The following is a 27,844-nucleotide window of genomic DNA, read 5'->3' as shown; positions in this document are numbered from 1 at the left end:
CTCATCTTCCCTCCACTCCCCCCGCCAACTGCCCATCTCTCTTGTATACCCCCTTCCCTCCCCTCCACCCAGACACCCTGAGTTAGCAGGTCTCTATCTTGTTGCTGCAAAGCCAGGAGGGGGTTGGGAATAGAAATTTACATTATCCACAAGTGATGCTCCTCGCCCGCTGTGTAACTGTCTATTGCATCTCAGCTGAAGTCTTGGCTTGGCTTGGCTATGATGCTCATCATGTGTGAACAGCCTATTGAACCTCCCTTTCACATGAGGGGATGGGCTGTTTGTGCCTAATGGAACAGCTCTCCAACTTTAAACAAAAGGAAATCTTAGAGGGAATTTTCTTTTCTTGTAAAGCCTTGTACTTTCTGGTAGCCAATGCAATTTGAATTATCATGTTTTCTGTGTTGACTATGGTAAGTTGCTAGTATGTTTACAGAATTGCGTTTGTCATAACAAACTTTTGCAAGACAGTTTGAAACCAGTTGCTCACTACTACTATTCTCCTCTGTTGAGGTGAAACCCAGAAATGCTAGAAGTTTTAAGTATTTCTAGCATTTCTGGGTTTTACCTCCACAGAAGAGAATAGTAGCAGTGACCAACTGGTTTCAAACTGTCTTGCTTCTTAGAGTATCTTAGTTTTGTATTCTATTGCACTGCTGTCTGAAACATGTCAAAAACTTTTTTTTGCTAAGTGCAGAAAATTAACACTATTGTCTGTCTGATTGAATTGTCCTTCATAGCTGGCTACATAAGTACTGGACCTTGTATCCTGAGAATCCCTTTTACTCCTAAAAGGCAAGAAGGATTTGCATTTAGGTAGGGCTTTGATGACTTCAGCACTTTCCAAAGCATTTGATAGACACAGAACATAGGAGCAGGAGTATGCCATTCAGTCCATTGACCCTGGTCTGTCTTGCAACTAGATTATATCTGAACTTCCACCTCAACATCAATATCCCAATATCCTTCAGTACCTTTAACATTTTAGAACTCTTATCGATCTTTGTTTTGAACTTAATGAGTGACTGAGCTTCCACGGCTCTTTAGGGTAAAGATTCCAATGGTACACCATCCTTTTAAGTGAAGAAGTTCCCCCTAATCCCCTTCCTGCATGGCGTTACTCTTATTCTGAGACTGTATCCCTTGGTTCTTGACCCTGCTCTGTCAGGGGGAAACGTCCTTCCTGCAAACACCCTCTCGAGTTCTATCAATTTTGTATCCTTCAATGTAACAAAGTGTTTTTGGAGTGTAGTCACTGTTGCCAGATAGGAAGTGCAGCAGATAATTTGTGCACAGCAAGCTTCTTATAAACGTAAACTGTAGCCAATACAGTGTGGAGCTGGAGGAACACATCAGTCCTGATGAAGGGTGTAAATCCAAAAGGTCAACTTTCCTGCTCCTCTGATGCTGCCTGGCCTGCTGTGTTCATCCAGCTCCACACCGTAATGACTCTGCCTCCAACATCTGCAGTTCTTGCTATCTCTGAAATGTAAACTGTACCTTGTCAGTTTCTCATGATTTTTAAAAAAATCTGATCATAGGATGTGGGAATTTCAGGCTGGCCCAGAATTTATTGCACAGAGGGCAGTTAAGAGTCAACCACATTGCCGTGGCTCTGGTGTCATATGTAGGCCAGACTAGGTAAGCTTGGCAGATTTCCTTCCCTGAAAGGTATTATTGTACCTGATGGTTTTTAGCAACAAATTCATGATTACAATTAGCCCAGCTTTTAATTATTTATCAAATTTATATTTTAACATCTGCTATGTTGGTATTTGTACCCATGTCCCCAGAGCATTGGCCAGGGTTCTTGATTAACAGAACAGTGAGATTACCACTGTGCCACTGCCTCGCCTATGTTGATTTGATGAAAAATAATTGACAAGCACAGCTGAAGAAGGATTTGTACAAAGTGGTGCTATGGAACCTTGCATTCGTATCTGAGAGGCACTTAATTAATTGACTCAGTTCAAAAGACAGCATCTCCGATAATGCAGCACTCCCTCTGTACTATACCCCGAGTGTAAGGTATGTGATGTCCCCTAGTCTCTGGAGCTTATCACAGTTTTATGGCACAGAAGGAGGCCATTTGGCCCATCGTTCCTTAACTAGCTGTTCAAATGAGCACTGTTACCTAGTGCCAGAATCTTGCTTTTTGCCTTCACCTTAACCTTCACACATTTTTATCTACGTAATCATCCAATGCCCTCTTGAATGTCTCAAGTGAACCTGCCTCCACTACACTTCCAGGCAGTGCATTCCATACCCTAACCAATCATGGAGTGAAAATTTTTTTCTTGTATTACCCCATGTCCTTTGCAAGTCACTTCCAAGCCGTGTCCTTTGTTCATTTTGCAAACGGGAACAGTTTCTCCCAAAGTGCCCTATCTAGCCGGTTGTGATCTTGTCAGGTGATATTGTATAATGAATCTATTAGAGGTTTGGAGAAAGAAAAGATTTGCGAATATTAGGAACAATCCAGTCAGCTTTTAGTCAGAATCTGAGTCTTTCCAGACAGTTCTACAGTCTCCCTTCTCTGACCTGTAGTTATCTCAGCTTCACAGAATGTGCCCTATAGTCAGACGTTTAGTTGAGCAATGGACAGTTTGCTGCGACAACAACAGGCTTGATGGGACCTAATGGCCTTTTCCCAGTTATGGGTGAGGTGTTGCTGGATAATCATTAGGGTGAAGAGGAATGTGAGAGGCGACAACCGCCTAGTGTTGTTATTGCTAGACTATTAAACCAGAGACCCGGGTAATGTTCTGGGGGCCTGGGTTTGAATACCATTATGGTAGATAGTGGAATTTGAATTCAAATAAATTTGGAATTATGAGTCTGATTCTAAAACTAGTACCAATTGTTCACGATCATTTTGTAGGGAAGAAACTATTGTCGTTACCTGGTCTGGCCTGCATGTGACTCCAGTCCCACAAAATGTGGTTGACTCTTATCTACTCTCTGGACTGTTAGAGGTGGTCAATAAATGCTGATCTAGCCAGTGATGCCCACGTCCTGTGAATGACTTTTTTAAAACAAAAATTATTAATTGCCATTCTTAATTACCTCACCTGCGGTGAGAAAATAACTGTTTTATTGTGGAGGTTGAGAGCCAAATTGCTTCCCATCTCTGTACAGGACTCCGTTTGTTCGATGAATTGTCACGGCCTGTAACTAATGGGAAAGATAAAGAGCTGATGTTGATGTTTTAAAGGTTTGTAGTCTGGTTTGATTGATTTCCTTGAGCTGTGACTGCTGGCGATAAATTAATGCAGAAGAGAGCTGGTTAACCTGTCCTTAAAATGCTGTTAAGAGCTGGAGTAAGGACCTGGGATTTCTGTAGTAGAAGGTGGGGTGGGGGAAGCGGAGATGCTAGAGTCAGGGGAACTGGGAGTACAGGCGAGGAACATGGCTGGAGGAAGTTAGAGAGCTAATGAGGAAGTTAGAGAGCTGATGAGGAGGTGAGGCAGATTGGAGCTCAGGGCAGAAGGAGGAAGTGAAATTAGGCAATGTTTGACTTTGAGAGGGTATGGCGGACAGCAAATCAGTTCACTTCATGCAAGCAATCGTGGTTCAGGAGGAGGCTTGAATCGGCAGGAAGAATTTGAGAGTGTTAAGGATGCTACTCTCCACAATGAGGTAGGGCAGATGCACGCGTGAGGAGAAACTGGCTGGGGCTGCAGAGGTCTTGCAGGATCAACAGCAGGGCCTCATCATCTTTTTCTTCTATTTCTCACACAACAAGTTGGCTAAGTTGAAACCCTTGCCGGGAAATCCGGCTGTTGATCGCCCACAGGAGCTGTGAAGAGGACTGTAGATTGGGGTGGAGGGCATAATGAAGGTCATCTGCCATATTAGTGACACCTAGAGGGCGTTGGTACTTGGGTAGGGGAAGAGCTCCACTGAAGGGATGCCAAAGACTATCTTGATGGGTCGTGGTGGGATCTGGGGAAGTGCTCCTTTATCCAGTTTGATCCACAAACAGTGCTGTGAAAAGACACTGGAACAAAACCAGAAATTGCTGGAGAAACTCAGCAGGTCTGGCAGAATCAGTGGAAAGAAAACAGAGTTAACATTTCAGGTCCAGTGACCCTTCTTCAGAACTGATGGTAGCTAGGAGAAGGAGTTATTTATGCTAAAGACGGGGTGGTGGTGGGGTCGGGAAATGCTGCTGATAAGTGAGAGGAGATGGAGCCTATTTCAGTTAGAGAGACAAAGGGATGGGTAATAGTATACTCAAGAGAAAGAAAAGCTGATAATGGAGACCGTAAATAGGTGAAAATGGGCACTGTGGCCTAGCTCTCCACTTGGGACACTCTCACTTTTTTTGGCAACCAATGCTGTGTTAATGGTAACTTGGGTTTGTGTTCCTACTGTTTAAATCTTTAATCACTACCATCCCCCAGCCCTCTTTGACCTAGACACAGCTGGGTATCCTCAGCTTAGCAAGTAATAGCTAACCATATCCGGCAGGTGCTATTCCCAAGGTGCTACACGTGAATCATCAAGAAGAAAGTATTGAGGCTGGGTTGTTGAATGGGACAGAGGTGGGGAAAGCAGACTTTCCTAAAGGTTCTTTGGTTCTATTCCCACCTTGTCCAATGGTAGCCAATGGGCAGTAATGCAGAAGGATGGTGCCAAAGAGGGAAAATATCCTTGTCACGTTGCTAGAAAAGTATTGTGGACTTTGTAGACAGGTGTTGCAGCTATGCTTGCATAAAGAGTAGGGGCTTGTGTTTCAGGTTTCTTCCATCTCCCCTGGACCTGTAAATACCAAAAGCTCTGATTCCATGTTTGCACCTTTTAGCAGACAGTCAATAAAAGGGCTGTGTTGCAGTTTATACTTAGGAAATGTATTAGTGATGAAGTGGGAGACCAGCTTCTGAAAATGGGCCTTTCTGTTGTTCCTGTTCTTTATGCAGAGTTGCAGCACTTGATTGGCTTTTCATTACGTAATGCCCCATTAAATATTGATGCTCAGGGATTATGAGTGCCAGCCTTTTTCACTGCAACTTGCTTCTGAATCTGCGTGTGAGAGCTTGTTCACTGCTGCACTCTAAATCAATGAGGTCACCTCTCCAAGTCCCAGAGGATGCATTGTTTTTATTCCTCCCTCCTCAGCAGTGCCGATGCCTGTGTCCTGCACAGCAGCTGAACAGGACTGGGCTGGGATGTGGGAAGAGAACCCGTAGTGCTTGAAGTGCCACTGCCTGTCACAACTCAAAGGTAACTGAGTGGAGCAGCTTAGTGGATGACTTGACGACAATATAGGGGTAGCAAGAATAAGGGAGTGAATTAAAATCATTGGGGATGCAAGGTGCAATACTAACAATGAAGGGTGTTACAGTACAATAAGCAAAGAAGTAATTAAAGTCTGAACAGGAGACACTGTGAGGAGACTGATGGACTGTCAGAAATCATTTCAACTACACCAACTGAGATTGCTTTTCTTATACTGTTGACAATTATGATATTATTGTTTAGAAGTTGTCAGCTATGGCTCAGTGGGTTGCACCCTTAGCTCTTGAGCCAGAAAGTTGTGTGTTAGAGTCGTGCTCCAGATAATAGAACACAACATCCTGGTGTCACTCTAGGACAGTCCTGCCCTGTTGGAGCTTCCATCTTTTGGATTTGACAGTAAACTGGGCCTCAAAGAGGATACAATGAATCTACATTGGGATACAGACAGGTTAGGTGAGTGGCCAAAAACTTGGCGGATGGGCTCCAGTGTGGGAAAATGTGAAGGAATCCACTTTGGGTAGGCAGAATATATGAACTGAATATTATTTAAATAGAGAAAGAGTGCAGAAAGCACTGGCACAGACCGATTTGGGGGTCCACGTCATGAGCCATAAAAAGCTAGTGTACATGTAATAGGGAAAGCAAATGGAAAGTTGGCCTTTCTTTCAAAGGAAATGAAGTTTTAAAAGAAAATGTGGAACTATACAAGGCACTAGTCTTGCCACGCCTGAAATACTGTGAATACTTTCGGTCCCCTTATCCATGGAAAGATGTATTGGCTTCGGAGGCAATCCAGAGCAGATTCACTAGTTTGATCCCGGGTATGGAGGAATCCGCTTCTGAGGGGAGATTGAGTAGGTTGGGCCTGTACTCATTGGAGTTTAGAAGACTGAGAAGTGACCTTACTGAAACATGTAAGATTCTTAATGGGTTCTACAGGATGGATATGGAGAGGTAGTTTGCCTTTGTGGGAGAGTGTAGGACAAGAAGGTGTAATCTCAGAGTAGGACAGCAGTGGAGATGAGTTTTTTCGCTCATCGGGTAATGAACCTGTGGAATCCTTTACTGCCGAGAGCTGTCAAGACTGCCTATTTCAAGGCCATATTGAAGGCTGAGATGGACAGATTTTTAATCAGTAAGGGAGTCAAGAATCATGGGGAAAAGACAGGAATTCTTCACTCACTTAACTTGTTATAGATTCCATGGAATTGTTAGAAAAAGTGCAGGGGATGGTCCCTGCAATTTATCCAATATTTAATCCTTAACCAATAGCTAAGCTACTCTATTATTTGTCAGTCATAGCCGCCCAAGCTTTCTCATAATTGAGAGGTCAAATACGGTATCTGTTTAGTTAGAATTAAGGAACAATAGAACAATGGTAGCACTATTGGCTATATTTAGTTGGCCACCAAATAGTGTAATAGAGATGGAATAAATTTGCAGATTATGGAAATTTTCAAATGCCACAGAAAAGTGATAATATCGACTTTAATTATCCTAATATGGACTCGTCGCAACAGTGTGAAGGGCAGAGAGGGGAAGGAATTCATGAAATGTGTACCAGAGAACTTTATCAGTGTATATGAGGAAGGAAGCCACGCTGAAAGTAGTTCTAGAGAATGAAGTAAAGTTTATTTCAGTGTGAAATCATTTGGGGGGTAGTGATCATAATATCAGCTATGGAACCGTTATGGGAAAGATAAAGGAACAATCAAGCATGAAATAACAACTGAAGGAGGCTGACTTCATTGAGTTGTAAAGGGATTTGGCTCAGTTGGATCCAAGTCAAAACTGGATTGGCAAAATAGCAATTGAACAAAGGGAGTTCTTCAAAGAAGAGATACTTCAGAGTAGGCTAATTCCTCTGAGTAGGTAGGGAAGGGCATTCAAAAATAGCCTCTAGTGTACTGAAGTTGTGGACATTAGAATGAAACACAAAAAGGATGCATCTAACAAAGGTAATGTTTTGTGCTACCAAGCTGAATACAGGAGGTACACGAGATTTATCAATAGTAATCCAAAGGTCAAAGAGAAAGTATAAGAATAGATTAACTGTCAAAAGAAAAGGAACCCAAATTCTTTTATAAACACACATTGTTCAAAAATAGTCAAAGGAAAAATGCAGATGACCAGTGCCTTTTAAAATAGAGAATCTTATGGATGCTGAGTTACTAAATATCTTGTATCTGTCTCCATTGATACCAATGTCCAAGAAGGAGATATCACCAGTATTGAATGGGTGAGAAGGTACATCAAAGTCCTCATGTTTGAAAATTCAGTACATATGGAATGCATCCTAGGTTATTGAGGTAAGTGGGGAGTTGAATTGTGATGGCTTTGGTTGCACTTTCCAAACCTTGTCAGTCATGGGAGTGGTTCCAAAGGACTGAATGATTGCAAATGCTACATCACTAATTTTTAAAATTGAATACTGAAATTACGGGCTAATGGCCCCAACAATGGTGGGGAATCCTTTGGAGGCAATAATCCAAGTCAAAACGAATTGGTACTTGGCAGAGTAGGGGTCAGTTGAAACATAGAAAATGATAGCAGGAGTAGGCTGAGACTGTGGCCTCTTGTTCTGTCCCTTGTTCTCATTCCTCTATCTCTGTCTCAAATACCTGTTAGCTCTGCATCATGGAACAAAAAACATGTTTGTTACATGTTACAGAGATAGTAGGAACTGCCGATGCCGGAGAATCTGAGATAACGAGGTGTAGAACTGGATGAACACAGCACGCCGAGCAGGAAAGCTGACGTTTCGGGTCGGGACCCGAAACGTCAGCTTTCCTGCTCCTCTGATGCTGCTTGGCCTGCTGTGTTCATCCAGCTCTATACCTTGTTATCTATGTTACATGTTAGCTGTCTTATCTTTTATTTTAATAAATGACCCAAACTCCACTATCTATCTGAGAATTGTGTTAATGTTGTGTGGCTGAGGGGTCATGCTTTCCATGTAAAGATCCTCCCAACTCCAAAAATCCTTGATTATGTTGTCTCTTAGGGTGAAAACAGTATTATCAAGACCAGCAGTGTATTTATTTAGTATCTTCAACCCAATACAATATCCTAAGGCTTTGCAAGAGCACAATCGTAATTTGGAGGCAAGCCATATATGGAGATATTTGACAGGTGACCAGAAGCTGCACCAAATAGACTGTAAGATGGATCAATGATTAAGTGATGAAAGTTTGGCATGTTCAAGAGATCTTGGATAGGGATGGGGGACACTGTGGCTGATACTGATACTGGAGAACATTATGGAAATAAAGAGGATCAAGGATGTGAATTTTAAAAATTGAAGGATTGCTTAATCAGGAGTCAGTTTTGGTCAGTGAGCATAATCAGTGATAGGTGAGCAATCTAATAAAAATTAGGTTGCAGGCAGCTTTGGGTGATCTCAAGTTTACTGAGGGGTAGACAGTGAGGTCAGCTAGGAGTGCATTGGAATAATCAAGACTAGAGGTAACAAAGGCCTGGATCAAGGTTTCAGCAGCAGATGAACTAAGGCAGGGCATTGTAGGGTAATATTACTGACGTGAAAATAGGCCTTGATGATGACATGGATGCATGGTTTGAAGGTCATCGTGGTGTTAGATATACCAAGTTTGTGAACAATCTGGAATGAAGGACATTGGAGACACCTTTACAGCCATTGAAGTCAATGTTGCAAACTAGGGAAAAATGCCAGCCAAGTCATGTAGATATTTTCTAGTCAACCAGTTTAGAGGTGTTGTTATACACCATGGGAGTAGGTGTGATGAGAACCGGGGTCTAGCCAAATTTGCAGAACAAAGTCCTGCAAACAGTGCTGTGGTTATGTCCATCTAATAAATATGTTCTCATGATGTCTGGGACATTGGCATAGGGGTAGGGGAGTTCCCCCAATGTAAAATGGAATCTTTTACATCCATGGTAGATGAAGTATAATGTGAATAAATCTGAGGTTATCCACATTGGTAGCAAAAGCAGGAAGGCGGGTTGTTATCTGAATTGGAATAGTCTGAGAAAAGGAGAGGTGCAATGAGACCTGGGTATCTTTGTATCCTTTGATAGTAAGCGTGCAGGTATAGCAGGCAGTGAAGAAGGCAACTGGTACATTGGCCATTGTAGTGAGAGGATTTGAGTACAAGAGTAGGGATGTTTTGCTACAAACATATAACGCCTTAGTGAGACTACATCTAGAGTATCGCGTGCAGTTTTGGTCTCCATATCTGAGGAAGGATGTTCCGGCTATGGAGGGAATGCAATGAAGGCTAAGCAGATTGATTCCTAAGATGGCAAGACTGACTTGTGAAGAGAGACTGAATTGGTTATGACTATATTCACAGGAATTAAGAAGAATGAGGAAGGAGGGGAATCTTCATAGAGATCTATAAAATTCTGATAGGACTAGGCAGAGTAAATGCAGGAAGGATTTTCCTGATGACCTGTTTTAGGACCAAGGCCATAATCCAGATCCAGACGTCTTGGCCTAAAGGTAAGGATAGGCCATTTAGGACTGAGATGAGGAGAAATTTCTTCACCAGGAGTATGATGAGTCTGTGGAATTCTCTGCCACAGAAAGCACTTGAAGCTAAAACATTAAATGTTTTTGAAGTGTATCCTGAAGATGGTATGTGCGACCCGCGTAATGGAGAGAATGAATGTTTGTATTTGAAGCTACCTTAAACCAATTTCCACTATTCTTTCATGGCATTGGCTCCAGTAAGTAGCATGAAGTAAAAAATGCTCATCAATTTCTGACAGAATGTGAAGGCCTTTCTCAGGATAGGGTTGGGTTACGTGCTGCGTGAGATATGTGGACCGACTCAAGCTGCAAACTTTTCTGTAATAGCAGAGTGACAGATGAATTAACTAATCTAAAGTATTCAACAATGGTTGAGCGGCCTAGGTCATATTCACTGTACATCCTGTTCCCCCTTTCCATCCTCCCTGACCTGGTTCCCCAGCCTAAACTAGCCATCCATGTAATTGATATATGTACATAACCTAAACCGCCTTGATTAGATTCCAGCCTCCCCCTTGCTTCTAGTTAGCTATTAATCTATGTCTAAACCATCTGAATTCTTTGTATTTGTGTATTAGACAAGTGAGAAATTTTTTTTAATGTTGATATTGACCCTGTACCCTGCATGTTTTGAAATTAATGTCTGCTGTGTCTTTACGATGGCAAATACAGAATGAAAGTCATCTGTTTTTCCTTCTCCCCTCAGGGGTTGACCTGTAATGCCTGTAACCAGCTCTTGACGTGGGCAATAATTGAACAATGGGTATGGCAATAGGAAGGACCTTTGTGCTAAACTGTTGAGAAACGACCCATACGCGGCAGCCCAGAAATGTTCTAATTCATTGTAAGCTGTCAATCTGCACTCATTTTCCCAAGACAGGTGTTTGTTGTATGATGCAGGCACAACGCTTTGTCAAGATGGAATTGTGATCTGAAAGCACCTCTATGTACTTCAGTCACTCGACACTATTGAAGCACGTTGATAGATGACAAGATTGCTGAAGTGAAAAGATAGAAGAATTCATCATCAACCCTCAGACCATACCAGCACATCAACGTGCCTTTGCTTTGATAGCACGTGAGAGGCCTCCAGCTGAAGAACAGGCATGAGCCCTTTTATTTGGTGATGACAATATTTTCGTTTTAGTGCCATAATTTTAGATATTTTCAGTTTCTTTTCTCGGCACCTTTTTTTCGTATTGGCTTGCATTTTGTCTGATTATAGATCTTACAAACTGAATAAAGGAACCACTCCCAATCTTTCTTCAACAGTGAGTTTTGCTGCCAAAGTAACAAGCCCTGTTTGCTCTACAGTCTGCTGTCAGATGCAAGGGTTAAGTGGATAATCCATAAGTGATGAAACTGGCCTGTTGTACAAGTTTGCTGGTGAGTTGGAAGAATATGACTCGAGGAACTTTTTGAAGAGAATTGCTGAATTCTTGAGTTGGTTTTGCTTCCCTTTTGATCAAAATATTTTGGACTGATTACTCAATTGCTTGTTGCTCAGCCCTGAGCTGAAGACTGCAGCTAATGGAGGCACTGGAAGCAGATGATATCAGCCCTGCTTTGGAGGCCACGGAGGAGTTCTTTCTTTTCAGTGGCATTGATGACCAGGTAGGACATAATGATCTCCCAAAACAGGAGGTGTTTGGCATCCAAGAGGTCCCAGTGATAGTCGGGCATGATGTCCTCCAGGTGAAGGGTGAGAGATCACACAAAACGGATGGCACCAGAATTACAGCTCAGAAAATGAGCAAATCAGAGTATGCAAAGAAACTAGAATTCAGAAGAAACGCCCCCACCAGCAAACCAGTCGGAGTGGCTAATGGGCCAACACAACAGTGGACCATCGGTGCAGACACAGAGGGCTCCTTCATCTCGAATAGTTACGGAGCAGTTCACTCCAAGATTGGCAGTCTGCCTGAAGAATGGTCACCCAGCTGGCCACTAGCTGTCCGATCGCAATCTGACATTGTTCCATCTCGTTGCAAGTCACAGTCTGGCCCGGTGCCAGCCCACTATCCACTGGATTCGGACATCCCTCCCTCCCGCATCTCTTTCTCATCCTCATTTAGCAAAGGCGGGAACTTTGCAATGGTCAGTCAAAGCCAAGACAGTAAGTACCATCCACTTTGCAGCTACTCTCTCCTTCCTGTTACAGCAGTAAGTGATAGTCAAACTGCAACTCTGATGTCTACTAGAATGTTGGCCCTTATTTCAAGTGGATTAGAATTCAAAAGTTGGAGGTTATGCTCAAATTGGTTCAATGCTCTGGTTGGACTGCTTCTGGAGTACTGGGTTCTGTTTTGACCTCTGCAAGTCAGGAAGACTGTGTTATCATTGGAGGGGGTACAACACAGGTTCGCCAGAATGATACCATGGCTTAAAAAGTTTAAATTATTGAAGAACAGTTGCACTTACCAGATTTCAATTCTGTTTAGCATAGAAGATTAAGCAGAGAGCTCATTGTGAAGATCAAATTCCTTGATAGCATAAATAGAAAGTATTTCGTCTGGTAGAGGAGTCCAGAATAGTGGTGAAGATTAGAGCTGGACCATTCCAGATAACATCAGGAGCACTTCTTCTCTCAAAGATTAGTGAAAATCTGTGACACCCTCCTGGTGGTGGCGGCAGGTATTATTGAAAATCTCAAAGTTAAGGTTAGCTATTAAGGGTTGCTAAGATAAGGTGGGAACATGGGAGTCATGATACCAAGCCAAGTACTAGTTGAACGTGGAAGTGGCCCAATGGGATGAATGATTTCGCATTCTTGTATAGACCCACTTCAAATTAGAGATTAAATAGCAGGGATCCTGTCTGCTGTTCTCCCATGTCCAGCAAGTGAAGAAAACTTATTATGTTACCAAACAGAACCTTGACATTGACATAAAAGTACATAGGCTCACCCTTTGATAACGGCTTTGCAAATTTTTATTGTTGTTTGTTAACTCTGTGCGAAATTTTGCCTTTTTGTTTACATTTTCAGTCTGCTTTCTGTTGGTGCCTTACTGTAAGATATGGTTCCAAATGCAAGACGTTATGTGACCCAGAATAGCGAATAACATCAAAGGCATTGTTCTAATCTTTGTAATACTGGGAAAGGGGGAGGGGAATCATCCTGGGACCCTGCATTTGATTGAAATCCCAGTGATCATTGTTCTGACTTGTATGATGAATAGCCTGGCTGAGGTTTGCAAGGTATCAGGCTACCTGTGTCCAACTTGGATTGGTGCCTTCAGGAGAGAAGGACATGAACTGCTTATCATGGAATTGAATAATAATAGAAGGAATCGTTTAGAATTAGCTAAAGCATTCCAAAAGAAGGTAGTGTTGGATCTCATGGGAGTTTGATATTGAATCCCAGAAGGACAAGTGGATCATCATTTTTAGATAAAAGTGAAACATTGAAATGATGTGAGGTTTGCGGTTTGGAAAATTAGAAGAAATGTGAAAGTGAAGCCTTATCACTGTTTGCTGGGCGTTTCCCTTGGGTGTCAGCTGTGGCTCAGCAATAGGACTCCCATCCCAGAATCAGGAGATTGCAGTTACAAGACTCCAAATGCTTGACAGACTCAGTGCAGTACAGTACTGGAGAGTACTGCATTGTTCGAGGTATTGGCTTTTGGATGAGATATCAAACTGAGTCCGCATCTGGCTGTGCATTTGGGAAGGATTTTGTGCCACTATTTTGAAGAAGTGCAAAACGATCTTCTCCATTGCACTCGACAGGTACTTATCCTTCAGTCAAAATCAGGTGACCTGCCGTTATCTCATTGCTGTTCATGGGATCTCACTCAGTTCACGATGGCTGCTCTGCTTCCTACATTATAGCAGTAACTTAATGGCTGTAGAACACTTTAGGACATCCTGAGATCATGAAAGGCCCAATATAAATGCAAATCTTTTTCTTATATCAAAATCAGTCTCAATTTAAAAAACCTCAGTCGAGTTGATGCCAGGGTTCAGCTCTGCTTACCCTCTGCTGATCTTTGAAAGCTTCTGACATTACTCCATTGTAATTGAAAAAAATTCTGCATCTTGTGGTAAAAAGAAATGGTGTCCAGGTAGGTAGCCTATTTTCCACAGCAGTTTGAAGAATCCATCATCTACTGACAAGCCCGAAGGTTTTGAAGTCTGTGAAAGCATGTAGAGTGGTCAGTGTTCGTGGTAATTCTCTTAAAATAGCCAAAGTGAAAGACTAATTTCATTGTTGGTCTGCTAGTTCTGAAGTCACCTTAGATTTCAAGGTTTTTTTTTGGGGATTGTAAACACTTCTCCGGATTTATTTGTAGACGAAACAGTGTACAAAAGCAAAACAGGTTAGCACAAACCAAAAATGTGTGACTCTGGATTGACTGCTTAAAATCAAAGACTCCAATAACTCTTCTTGGTGAATCTTTGAAAGGATTTCTCCAGGGTTCCCATTTTCTCCCTGGTGCGGAAAAGGCTGTTGAAGTAGTTGCAGGTCAACTGTCCCCTTGCTTCACCAGGACACTGTCTAGTTTAGTCCACCAGAAACAGATCTTTGAGGATCATCTGTTGTGAATTAGCCAGAACATAAACAAAATAGTTTTACCATTTGACAGTAAAAGAAATCCTGAAAAAACAAACTAATAATTACACTTCTCTCAAGTTCCTTAATTTATTTAATGTGACACTTGACATTAAGCAGTGATTACCTGATTCCAAGACACATTATGTCATCTTTAGATATGAGGGTAACTGGGAAACGTACACTTTAATATAGTGCAGAATTCCAAGTCTCCTCATGTGTCTTAATGCCCTTAGGGAAGGTGAAGTGCATTGTTAAGCAGCCTCAACCATGCTCTGCAGTTGCATGTTTAAAGTTGAAGATCATACTTGCTCACCGAGCTGGCTGGTTGTAGTTCAGACATTTAGTCACCATGCTAGGTAACATCATCAGTGTGGTCTCCGATGAAGCGATGTTGTTCTACTCTGCTTAGAATTTAGCCGATCTGGTCTGAGGTGTTTTGTGTCATTCCCGGTTCACTTTTTGCAAAGGTTTGTATATGGGCTCTAATTCCACATGTTTATTGATTGCATTATGGGTGGAAAACCAGGCCTCTAGGAATTCCCGTGCATGTCTGTGATTGGCTTGATGCAGCCATTTTGTTTGGCTGGTTTGTACGCCTGTGGATTGTTGAGTAGAGATTTGTACTTCACACTGTGGGGCAGTACCTGGTTCCTGAGGCATTCGTGGAGAAAGTGAAGTTGTTCACGGGTAGTGCTCAGTCGCTTGATGAAGGTTTCCCATTGTCAGGCTATTTTGAGCATGTTGCACCTGTAGGTGTTTACAGTTCTTGCGAAAATTTGTAGCTCAAGCCAACCATAGACACGCATGGGAATTCCTAGGGGCCTGGTTCTCCACCCATAATGCAATCTATAAACGTGTGGAATTAGACCCCATATACAAACCCATGCAAAAAGAACCGGAAATGACACAAAACACTCCAACAGACTGGATCATATGAATTCTAAGCGGAGTAGAACAACATCACTTCATTGGAGGCTGCACTGATGATGATACCTAGCATGGTGACAAAACTTCTGAATTATAACCAGCCAGCTCGGCGAGCAAATCAACAACTTGACCCACAACCCGAGCTACAAATCTTTGCAAGAATCTTGAAGTTCATACAAAGTTTACCAATTCATTCTCAGTAAGAAGGCTACTTTCATTCAAAGGATAAAGTAGACTTCAGATCATTTAAAATTTCTCACAGGAATTGAAATCCATAACCTAAGCACAAATAAAAGATTGTAAATAGAGAAATACTACATTCAAACCATTATGTGCATGACACACAAAATAACAAAAATGCATAAAAATAACGGAAGTACAGTTCTATAGCAGCAATATATGTCATCAAGGCTGCACTCCAGTGTGAAGTTGTGGATTTACTGCACCAGACAGAAACGTGCAGTAAATCCACAACTTCACACTTGAGTACTGTTTTTTTTTCAAATAAATAAGGTATGTGTTGCCAGTGGTTAGACCCAACATAAAAAGAAACCTTCCCTACAGTTCTTAGCAAGGACGTGCCTTGGCAATTATTACAATCAATGTGATCCCTTTTGTCTTTGTACAAGGTGACTGTATTTGCATCACATACATCTTGGGACATTAATATTTCCTTCTAACTGAAAGACGAGTTTATAGAGATGCTGCAGCAGTTGGTTTCTGCATTTGATAACTTCAAGTGGGATGCCCTTGTTTCCTAGCAAATAGGGAAACGGCAGTGTTTGAGTTCTAATGCTGTGGGTTCGCTGTTCAGCTTCTCCATGTCAGGAAAGTCCACAACAGCACTATGAATGTCCTCTATTGCTCCAACCTCCTTTCCAACTGCTTGCTAGGTTCAGTAATGATCAGGGATCTCTGTCTTCCTCTTTAAGGAGTTGAAACTCTGGTTGAACTCTTGGTTGAAACTCTGTGACAGCAAACAGTCTTAATTGGCCCTGTGATTAGCTGTCTGCCGAGACTGGTCAGCTGTGGTAGAGTAGAGCATCAAGAACTTGCTTGTAGTTCATGAGGCCTCTCTGTTTTAGTTGCGGTAATTGGTCCATTTCAGACAAATAAGCCTGAAACCAATCAGCACTCACCTGATTTCTTTGCTCAGTGAGGATAGAGTTATTTATGGTGTTGTGCGGATGTTACTACTCTGACATCACTCTGGCCTTGGATGGTGATGTCCAATCGAGGAAGTTGAACAACTCCTGGATCCTTTCTGGACACAGAGAGCATTGATCTGAGGATAATCTTTCTTCTTGAAGTGGTACAGTTTACTTGGTTGAACCCTAACCTTGCTACATACTGGGGAGTGTTCGGTAACATAGTCAGCGCTGTGATAGTTACGAGTCATGAGGGCAGTACTGAAGGTGGTATGTTTGGTGATGATGAGATCTAACTGGTGTTGGTGGTGTGCTGTAGGCTGTCTCAAGGACGCCATGACAGCTTGGTTTGGAAGTAGCTGTTTGTCACACACATGCTGTGGCAACAGCAGAGCTCCAACAAGCTTTTTTCATTTATATTTGTCTTGCAAGTACCTTGGTTCATAATACACGTTGGTCAAGCTGTGAAATCGGTAACCACCCTTGCATTGAAATCCACTAGGATGAACGCTCACTCTGTGCTAGGAAATCTGATGGCAACTTTCCACATTCTTCTTGAAAAGAAGTCCAGCAGTCCTCATCAGCTACCACCCTCCTTTGCTTCACTGAGCCTGTTCCCTCATTGAATGATATCCCCCTTTATTTGGAGGAAATGATACAAGTTTAAAAATGTGGTTATGACACATGGTACCTGTTATGCCCATCGCTTTGTTGGGCTTGTCAAACATCATACTTTGGCTTTCTCCACCACTGATTGTACCCGTACGTCGATGATTGGATTGGTGCCGCTTCCTGTTCTTGTCTGGAACTAGAAAAATTAATCAGTTTTGCTTCCATTCTCCACCTTTTTCTCACCGTAACCTCGGCTATCTCTGACTCTCTTCCTGTTCCATCCTTGACTTCTCTGTCTCTATTTCTGGGGACTGACTATCTACTAATATTTATTACAAATCCACAGCTACCTTGATAACACTTCCTCCAATCCTACTTCCTATAAGGACTCAGTTTCATTTTCCTAGTTTCTCTATCGCTGTTGCGTCTATTTTGATGATGCTACCTTTCACAAAGGAGCATCTGCAATATATTCCTTTTTTCCTTAACCAGGGTTTAACTTGCTGATCTGAAGATGCCATATCAAATGTGATGTGTACGATGGTTTCTCCAACATCTTTCATGTTTGTTGAGGATTTACTCACTGTGAATTGACAGGGCCCGCAATTGCAACTGATCTGTTTCTGACATTTGTCCTCACTCCTTCCAGGACTACAATGGGGCTCCCCTTGACTTGACTTCACTTCACTTCCACCCACCAACAACTCTTGCCACCAACCTTGATAGGCAAAGGATCATCCTTTGCCATTTCTGCTACCTCCAGCATGATATCAGCATCAAACACATCTTACCCCTCCCTGCCAGTTCGCTCCTCTCTCGCCCCCATCAGCTCGTCCCCTTCTCATAGCAACTTCCCAAGCAGTCGCAGGAGATGTAACACTTTCCGTTTTACATCATACTCCACACTGTCCAAGGTCTTCAGGTGATGCACCAACTTACATATGCTACTTTTAATCTAGTCTACTGTATTCCCCACTAAGTGCAGTTTCCATTTTACTGGGGAGAACACAGATTGGGTGACCACTTTGTAGAACACCTCCACTCAGTTGTGAGCATGACCTCAGCCCTCCAATTGCTTGCCATTCTGATATACCATCTTGCTTTCGTGGTCATGTCACAGACCAGCTCCAACGTTCCAGTGAAGCCTGATGTACCTTGAGGAAAAGCACCTTATTTTCTGATTAGGCATTTTGCAGCTTTTTGGACTGAACTTTGAGTTCAAAAACTTGAGACCATGAAAGGCCTCCATTTTGATGAAAAACCAAAGCATGGAAGATGCTGTAAATCGGAAACAAAAACAGAAATTGCTGGAAAAACCTAGCAGGTCTGGTAGCATCTATGGAGAGAAAAGCAGAGTTAATGTTTCGGGTCCAGTGAGCCTTCTTCAGAAGCCTTGGTTTTGAGACTCTGCGCCAAGCTCCATTGATGAGCCATCAATTCCATCCCTCTCCAGAGAACTCAAGCCAGTCTGTTCACAAAGTAGAACCTGCAGTGATGTCTCTAAAACCGTCTATTTCCACCTCTTGTAACATCACCTAACTTCACCCCTCTTAAAGCTCATCTACTGCTGAAACCCTCACCTGTGCCTTTGTTACTTTTAGGCTTGACTATTTTGTAATTTTGATCTGACACAACAGGCTGTGTGTGAATAAAATTGTTATAAATCTTTTTCCCCATAACCTCATGTGCACACTGACCTACATTGCCTCCTGATAAAGTAATGTTTTGATTTTTAAAATTCTCATCCTTTTAGGTCTCACCTCTCCTATCTCTCTAATCACCTCCAGTCCCATAATCCGTTGAGATATTTGTACTTTTCTAATTCTGAGCTCTTGTGCATTTCCAATTTTGTGTGGGGTGATGTTGCAGTGGTAATCTTACTAGACTTGCAGTTCAAAGCCCTAGGCTAATGGTCTGGTCACTTGGTTTCGAATATCACCATGGCAGATGTTGAATTTTGTATTCAATAAAAGTTTTGGGAGTTAAAAAGCTAACCTAATTCTGATCATATTTGCACTGTTCTAATTCTGCACTCTTTATCGTAAGCCATCTGGTTTACTGTTGCCCTTTAGGGAAAGATATATATCATCCTTATGTGGAATGATCTAAATATGACTCCAGGCCACAGCAACGTGGTTGATTCTTGACTGTTCTTTGGGAAATTACAAATGGGCATTAAATGCCAGCGTGCTCACATCCCAAAAATGTCTAAAGAAAATATCCTCGCTGGCCTGTCTCTGCACTGTAGGGATTCTATGGTCCACCATTGGGGAAGAGGACTTTAATTACATGAGCCCCATGTTTTGAAATTCCTTCCTACACCTCTCCTCCTTTTCTACCTAACTTTCATCACTTAGCACACTTTTTAAAATACATCTCTTTTTGACCAAGCTTTTGGTCACCTGATTTGTGAAATTTTCAAGGTCATACTTTTTGTTTTGTAATGTTCCTGAGAAGCACCTTGAGATGTTTCATTATGCTGCAGGAGCTCTATAAATATAAATTGTTGTGGCTGAAGTTTGGAAGAAGATCATTGTATTCCCTGTGATCATTAAGTATTTATGCTGGTCCTCTTGACATCCCACGTTGATCTCATTGGCCAAAGGTACACACAGTGGGCATCTAATTGCACACATGGGATCAAAGAAACCAGAATAGACCATTCATCCCTTCAAGCTCATTGTCTTTCAGTGAGATCATGATTGATCAGCACCTTAACCCCATCTATCCATTTTTCTGTTGTATCCCTTCAACTCCTTACCCAACCATAGAATATCAATCAAGTTCTGCATATGCAATTGTGTCAGCCTCTGATCTAATGACCATCATCCAATGGGCCCAAATCATTGTTTATTTTACAGGTGGCACTTGGGACACATGATCTCTTGGACTGGTTTCAATTTGTCTTGACTGAATTGGAAAGAAACTTTCCGGAGTAATTTTCCTCCTTCCCTGCGTTGCTTTTTTTTTTCTCTCCCTTCCAGAAAAATACTTGGCTGTGCAGCTCTGGGAGAGGTGGGGATATGGGAAAGAAATGAAGGCTTGATGCTCCTGTCATTGTGAGTCATTATAGGAGCAGTCACTACAGTCTGGTTGGTTTCTGCCCCAGTTTTATGTCTTTGTATGTTTTGCTCACTGGCTTTCCATTTCTTGCAGTCCAGTCAGCACTCAAGAAAAAAAAAAGTTGCGTTTATACAGTACCTTTCATAGTCTCAGAATTACATGTATACATAAAAAGAACAGTACAGGAACAGGCTAATTGTTTGCTAGCATTTTATGTGCAACATGAGACTGATCCAACTGTACATCATCTAACCTTAATTACTTGACCTTTGTCCCTCGTATTTTTCCAGCTTCACTTCAACTACTCCGTGTAGTAGCAAGTTGCTTTTTCTGGAAAAAGCAATTTTATTAGGACCACTTCTTACTTAGGAAACTGCATGTTTGCTTAGGATCTGTCAAAGGTGGAAACATCTTCCAGTCTACCAATCAAGCCACTCAGTTTAAAAAAAACCCAAAAGACTTTTTACAGCCAATCAAGTGTTTTGAAGTGTAGTCACTGTTGAACTGCTGAAATGCAATTTGCAGGCATGGCAGCCCATTACAGCATTGAGAAAACGGACCAGGTAATCTGATACTTAAATGATGCAGACTGCAAGATAAATGTTAGCAAGACATTGGGAACCTCTCTTGCTCTTCAGAATTTTGCGGAATCTTTTATGTCCACCTGAAGAAGAAAATAAGGACTTGTTTTAAGGTTTCATCTGAAAGATGACACCTCCTGACAGTACACATTAGTGCCACGTTGAAGTGTTGGCTCATATTTTCTGCCCAACTTTCTGGAGTGAGAAATTGAACCCACAGCCTTCTGGCTCTGAAGGAGTTACAAACTGAGCCACACCATTGTTTGTAGAGGAGGAAACTAGATAAGAGGTAAGCCATGTATCTTTCAGGTGTTGGAGTAGGTGAGAGACAGCAGTGTGAAAGTTAGAATGGTGAGTTTTGATCTTTGATTCTCAGACATGAGTTTGAATCATGCTCAGACTTGGGGAATGTCATTTTTATTCAAAAGTAAACAAGTTTAGAACAGTTTTGACTCAGTTGCCTGGGGTCATTAACTTGATGTATAAAACTACCCCTTAATATGAGTATTGATGAAGATTTCTTGAAGGACCATAGTTACAGGTGGAATAGAAATGTTACAGTGAAGCCTAGAAGGTGCATTTTTTGAGATTGAGTGCTAAACATAGAGTAATGCAGTTACAAACAAACTGCTATCGTTGACTGCATAATGATTTTCCTCAAATCCATGGATATAAGATTTGCTTCTAAAAAAAACATTAATCAGGATCTGTTGTCCAATGACACAGTACTCAGTGCAGTTTTTGAAAGCAGCAACAAATTGGCAAATTTTTTATTGTCTAATATCTTAAGGTTGTTCATAGGTCCATAGAGTAATTCACCATATTTTGATCTTCAGCTGCAGAAAAAGATGTTAGATGACCAAAAGTTTAGCCAAAGGTGGGTTTTGGGGAGCGATTTTATTTTTTTAAAAAAAAAGTGTTTAGGGAGGGGTTTCCAGAATTTGAGGCTTATGCAGCCCAACAATATGGTCACCAGTCAAGAGCTGATGTAAAATAGGAATGCACAAGATGTCAGAAATTCAACAAGTGTGCAGACTGCTGACAGTTGTGGGTCTGTTTATAAGGGTGAAGCAACACAGATTTAAAAGCAGGACTGGAAATATTGAATTCAAGACGAGGCCAGACCTGGAGCCAGTATGGGTGAACGAGCACAGGTGATAGGTGAATAGAACTTTTATACAAGTCAGAATATGAATGGTAAATGTTTTGGATGAGCTCCAGGTTTGCAGAGGGTGGAAGATGGGAGACTGAGTCATGTGTTAAAATACTTTGAATCTGGAGTTGACAAAGACATGGATGAGCAAGTTACAAATCTTTCTGTCTCCCATTCTGCAGATCGTCAGCCCCTGGGCCGAGATGTCATAAAGAAGGGAAGCCTGGCCAGAAGGCAAGATCATGCCAGCCTGTGGAAGGAGTGCTACGTTGAGCTTTGTCCCCGTGAGCTGTGTCTGTACAGTGTGGCAACTGGTGACGACTCTCACCTCTGTAACGTGTACTACTTGAGCCACTGCCAAAGCATTACCCTGTCGATCAGCCATGGTGACCATGTCCTGGAGGTTCTCTTCTCCAATGGCGCTCCGCTGCAACTGCAAGCACGCTCCCGGGAGGAGGCTGAAGAATGGAGGCAGGACCTCCTGGCACAAATGCTTGCCCTGAGCCTGCCAAACAGGACCCAGACCCCACCACCAACAGATTGGCATCCTGGGACTTGTCAAGTAAAAACCATCCAGCCTGCTGCTGTCCAATTGCGCCCAGAAGGTACAGTACGGATAGGAGTGCTTCATATGCTGATGCCTCAGAACAACTGGAACTCTTACACCTTTGTCCTTAGCCAAAGCCAACTCAAGTACTTTCGAACTAATGACCTGCAGGAAGAGCCCTTGGCATCTTACAGGATTAATCAATGCCTCAACATTCGGTTTGAGGTGACGGTGGAGTCTACACCTCGCCTCAAGGTGTCTTTTCCTGAAGAGGTTCTCATTCTCATGGCGGACAGCCAACAAGAGACGCAGGAGTGGATGGAGGCGATCAAGGCTATGATCAACTCCAAGCGGGTGGCTAATAGCTCAAAGTGCTTCTCAGTGAGTGATCAGAAGGCAAAAGGGCTGGACTGCAGTGATGGTGGCACGAAAAGGAATAAGCGATACTCAGTGACCAGCAGCTTTCTAAGCCTCCTGACAGTGATTGCAGTGGAGAAGGGGCTCACGGCTCAGAGCTTCAGGTGTGCAGGTGAATGTTTACATCCTTTACTAATGTTTTCCAAAGAGAAGTGATGGGAGCTGAATCTCATTAACATTGAGTGCTTAGTTTTCCCAGGGGAAAAGCTCTTGGTTTTTTTTTTGGAGGATCTCACTGAGGAGGGTGGGATGCAGGCAGCAAATGACCTGGGGGAGGCCTCTGACATTGCAACTGTTAAGAAGACTTAGGAACTAGGGGCAGGAATTGGCCCACTATAAATCTGAACTTTTCACCACCTTCTTGGGGGCAATTAAGGATGGGCAATAAATGCTGGCCAAGCCGTGACATCCATATCTCATGAGAGACCCCCAACATCAGCCTCTTGAGCGTTTTGCTCACCCCGTCCCCATTATAGGAAACAGTTTCCATTCTTATAGCCCATCAAATCCTGTAAATATCATAAACGTTCATCTTGACCACCCTTTGATCATCTACGTTAGCCTTTGCAACCTCTCCTCAGAATTTAACTCGTTTAGCCCTGGTATCATTCTGGTGATCTGCACTGCACCCAATCCAAATTTGTTATATCCTACCTGAGGTTTAGTGCCAGACTGAATGTAACATTAAATAAGGTCTGAGCAGACTATTATAATAACAGTAAAACAGTTCCACCTTTTGTGGCCTTAACTTTACCAAAAGAGCCATAGAGCACAAAAGCAAAGATATGATGAAACTTTATGAAACATGACTCCAAGCTTAGCCAGAATATTGTGTACTAATCTGAGCACCATAGTTTAGGAAGAGTGTGAAGGCACTGGTGAGTGTACTGAAAAGATTTGCTGGATGCAAATTGCTGGATAAAACCAAATGTATAAGTCAAATCATATTTTCATATGGATGTGATCACGTGCTTTACACATGCTGACAGGTACATTGATATACCAATAGCACAATGCATTGATTTACTTGCACTAAATCTCCTAATGTAAACAGACTGAATAATTCGAAATATTTATACTAAATCTTTGGAAAGTTACTCAAATCTGAATTAAGAGATTGTAGAAATTTACATGTCATTTGTGCTATTGTGTCCACGTCCATCCTAATTCCAATTTGCATCTCTTAATCTGTAGTGTTGCAGTTTAGGGAATTTCCAGTGTATATCCCAAGGACTTTTTAAATGTTATGAAGGTTTATGCCTTTACCACACTTGAAGACAGTGAGTTTCAGATCCGATTGCTCTCTGGGTGAAGGAATTCCCCCCTTGAATCCCCTCTAAACCTCTACTTGCGTTTCCTAAATCTGTGCCCTCGGTTATGGGCCCCTCAACTGAGGGGAATATGACCTTGCTATGCATTTTGTGCAGACCTTTTGGTGTTTTTACAGTTCTGTTAGAGCTTCCCTGCCAACAACTCTGTTTTTAAAGAAAACAGCCTTAGCCTATCCAATATTTCCTCATTGTTAAAGTTCTACAGTCCAGGTAACATCCTCATAAATCTGCTCAGTAATGGTAAACTTTATCTAGACAGGGCAAATCCAGAGCAGTCCATACATGCAAATTGGCCAACTGACTTGAGTAGAGGAACAGAAGACCAGTCGAATCATTTCCCCCTGCAGTTTCCCTTAGGATAGCTGGTGCTCGACCTCACTCAATTTTTAATCTGGAAGGGTGAATAAGTAACAGTCGTAGAACTGGAACAATCTGAACCTATTCTCAAACATTGAACGAGTGGGAAGCCTGACCTGCTAACTTGGAATTGGACGTAGAATGCGATTAACAAGTTCGTCTCTTTTGGTTTAAAGAATAGTTGACACTGCATGATGAGGTGAATGCTAGTCAAGGTTTCTGATGCTGACACTCATCAAACTCCCACATGAGTCAGGGGTTGGGGACGCTAGTTATGTGCCCAACAACTGAACAGGTTACTTTTCCCAAATTCATCAAACCATTTGATTTGTTTACCATAATGTATATTGGAGAAGGCCTACTTGGAAATTTCCAAGTTATTGCACACATAAGAAATGAAAAAGTAGGAGGCTGGTCATCAAATTAAAACGTCATGGGATCCAAGGGAAGAAGGCAGGTCGGATCCAAAATTGGCTCAGTAACGAGAGGCTGAGGATTATGGTACTTTGTGATTGGAAGTTTGTTTCTCATCAGGTTCTGCGAGGCTTTGTACTCAGTCCCTTGCCGTTCATGATATGTACTGACAGTTTAGTCTGAAGTGGTTGGGGAGTTGGTGATTGAGGTTTACAGACTATATGAAGATTAACCATATGGTGGGTATAAAGAACTCGACTTAGAGGGGGAGGGATGTAGTGTTTGTAACGAGGTTAGCCAGTTGGAACTCAGAATGAATTCTCTGGTTGAACCAGATTAACAGTCCCAATCAAGGAGCCCTGGCTGACAGATATAAACAGCAGTGCCAAAGGTTCTGTTTTCTGGGAGATGGCTCTGAGGAAGCTAGACCAGTGGCAAGTAATATGCAGATATAAATAGTGACTTGGTGATGGGATACTGGCCTGTGGAGTTATTTCAGATTTGTTAAGCATGATTTTCCTTTTGCTAATCCATGTTGACTCTGTCCAATCTTGTCACTGTTTTCCAAGTGCTTTGCTATTTTTTTTTAAAAATAATGTACTATAACATTTTTCCTACTACCAAGATCTGTTGTTTTTTTCTTGCCAACTTGCATGCTGCTTCCTTGGATCTCATGCTTACCCTAATTTCCGATGTTAGCGATGACCAGGCTGCCTTATTTTGTGCTGGACAGGAGTGAATACTGCCTGATGGATCAAGCATGTTTGTCTTTGCAAATTTTTCCACGATGCACAGGTGATATGGAACAGTCCGACTACTTGGAGTGTTCCGTGGCAACGAGGCCAGACCCATCTTTGCGAAACAGGGGACAGGTAAAACCTCAATGTGTAGTGACACTTGGTGTTTGCGTACCGCACGCAAAGGTACCCATCAGGATGTGGGCAGCATTGAGTGCTCTCTTCACCCAACCCCCTGCCCTGCCCTGACCTAACCAGAGCTTTATACATGGTGTCCCTGTGGAAACGGTCCATCTTTGACCTCCAGATGATGTAGAAGATGGCTTTGGTTACTGTTTTGCCACAGGCTCTGAGAACGGGTCAGATCTGCACCACATACAATAACACCAAGAGTATGTCACACCTGATGACCATGTTTCTACTAGCAATGGGGAGGGAGCAGTGCTCCCAACCTGCCCGGTTTCTGCCTCACCTTGGTGTACACTGCTCCCAGGTTTTGGTGTGTGCCGTAGACCCAGCACCTTCAGGTAATCTGTCCTGAGGGTAAAAGATTTTAGAAGCATATATATTGTTTCGGATCATGAGAATCGGAAAATTGAACTGTTTGCATCTTACTGGCTTGGTTAATGAGAGACTTATGTGATTTCTTGGAAAAAATTGAGCCAGGGAGAATTGAGAGTTATTCCATGCTTACTGAAAAAGCAAATCATTTTGGAAAAGGGAGTCAATGCAAAGCTCATTGCGGAGTTCAAAACTAGAGGACATAGGTATAAGGTGAGAGGGGAAAGATTTAAAAGGGACCTGAGGGGTAACATTTTCATGCAGAGGGTGGTTCGTATATGGAATGAATTGCCAGGTACAGCTACAACATTTAAAAGACATTTGGACAGGTACATGAATAAGAAAGGTTTAGAAGGAAATGGGCCAAATGCAGGCAAATGGGACTATTTTGGGAATCCTGGTCAGCGTGGATGAGTTGGACCCAAGGGTTTGTTGCTGTGCTGTATGATTTTGACTCTATAAAAGTGCAGCAAGGTATAAATAGACTGGTCAATGAGCAGGAAAGTGTTAAATAGAATTCTATCAGAAGAAATGGGGAGGATAATCAAGGCAAAGGAACGTACAGCAGAGTGTAAGATTGTGAGAAGTGTAGGGGAACCGAGGACGTACACAGATCCTTGAATACAGCAGGACAGATAGCATGGTCGCAAAGGCATTCGGGATACTTAGCTTTATTCTCCAAGACATAGCTGAGATGTTAACTGAATTCTTTGCATGCCTTTACGTAAGAGGCAGACGCTGCCAGGCCAGGGTGACACAGGAGGAAACTGTCACTAGAAAGGTTTAAAGTTGGTGAGACGGTATTGAATAGGCTGTTGGTATTTAAAGTCAATGAGGTACCAGGACCGGATGAAAGCCATTCAAGGATTTTGAAAGAAGTGAGAATAAAAAGTACAGAGGAACTGGCAATAATCTTTCAATGTTCCCGAGGTTCAGGGGGTGTTGTTGGAGGACTGGAGAATTGCAACCATTTCTCCTTGTTCAAAAATGGTTATAAAGATAGGCCCAGCAATTACAGAGCAGTTTAACTTCATTGGTGGAGAAACCTTGAGAAACCTATATTTTGGGCTGAGATTAATAGTTGTGCAATAAATATTGGTTAATGGCAAAGAGTTAACATAGATTTGTTAAGGGAAAATCATGTTTTACTTGAGGTTTTTTGAAGAGGTAACTGTGTATTCATGAGGACAAGGCTGTTGATATGGTATACATGAAGTTCCAAAAGATGTTTGATATAGAGTCACACAACACACTTGAGGAAAATTATAGGCCGTAGAATAAAGGGACCATAGTAACGTGGACACAAAATTGGCTTAGGGTGTGAAATGTAGAGTAATGGTCAATGGATATTTTTCTGGTTGGAGGAATGTTTTGTAGTGGAGCTCCCCAGGGGTTGATTTTGGGATCCTTGCTTTTCCTGATACGTATTTATAATCTGGGTCTTGGTGTTCAGGGAACAATTTCAAATTAATGGACAACACAAAACTTTAGAGGTGGAGAGGGCAGATAGGTGGCAGATAAAATTCAATGGGGAGAAGTGTGCGGTAATACACTTTGATACAAAGAATATGGAGAGACCCTAAAAGAAAGGGTGTGCAGGAGCAGAGAGACCTGGGTGTATGCATGTGTAAATTGTTAAAGATGGTTGGACAGATAGGAGAGATGTTAATAAATCATGCTGTGCACTGGG

The 27,844-nt window shown here is 42.2% G+C and overlaps 1 protein-coding gene across 3 annotated transcripts in view; it reads left to right on the top strand.

Moving 5' to 3' along the window:
• plekhm3 (pleckstrin homology domain containing, family M, member 3) overlaps nt 1-27,844 on the top strand; it is a 73,882-nt gene that overhangs the window by 5,295 nt on the left and 40,743 nt on the right. The window contains exons 1-4 of one of the 3 annotated variants that reach the window (XM_048599554.1): nt 196-413; nt 741-816; nt 10,458-11,867; nt 21,973-22,866. In XM_048599554.1, the coding sequence (XP_048455511.1) occupies nt 11,282-11,867; nt 21,973-22,866 (1,480 nt within the window). In that variant the 5' untranslated portion in view covers nt 196-413; nt 741-816; nt 10,458-11,281. Of the gene's footprint in view, nt 1-195; nt 414-740; nt 817-10,457; nt 11,868-21,972; nt 22,867-27,844 lie in introns of those variants that run through there. The other 2 variants (XM_048599556.1, XM_048599555.1) reach the window with 2 other exon arrangements.

This window comes from Rhincodon typus, chromosome 7, assembly GCF_021869965.1.
Source record: "Rhincodon typus isolate 14 chromosome 7, sRhiTyp1.1, whole genome shotgun sequence".
Taxonomy (NCBI): Eukaryota; Metazoa; Chordata; class Chondrichthyes; order Orectolobiformes; family Rhincodontidae; genus Rhincodon; species Rhincodon typus.
This window is presented reverse-complemented; position numbering and strand designations above follow the sequence as displayed.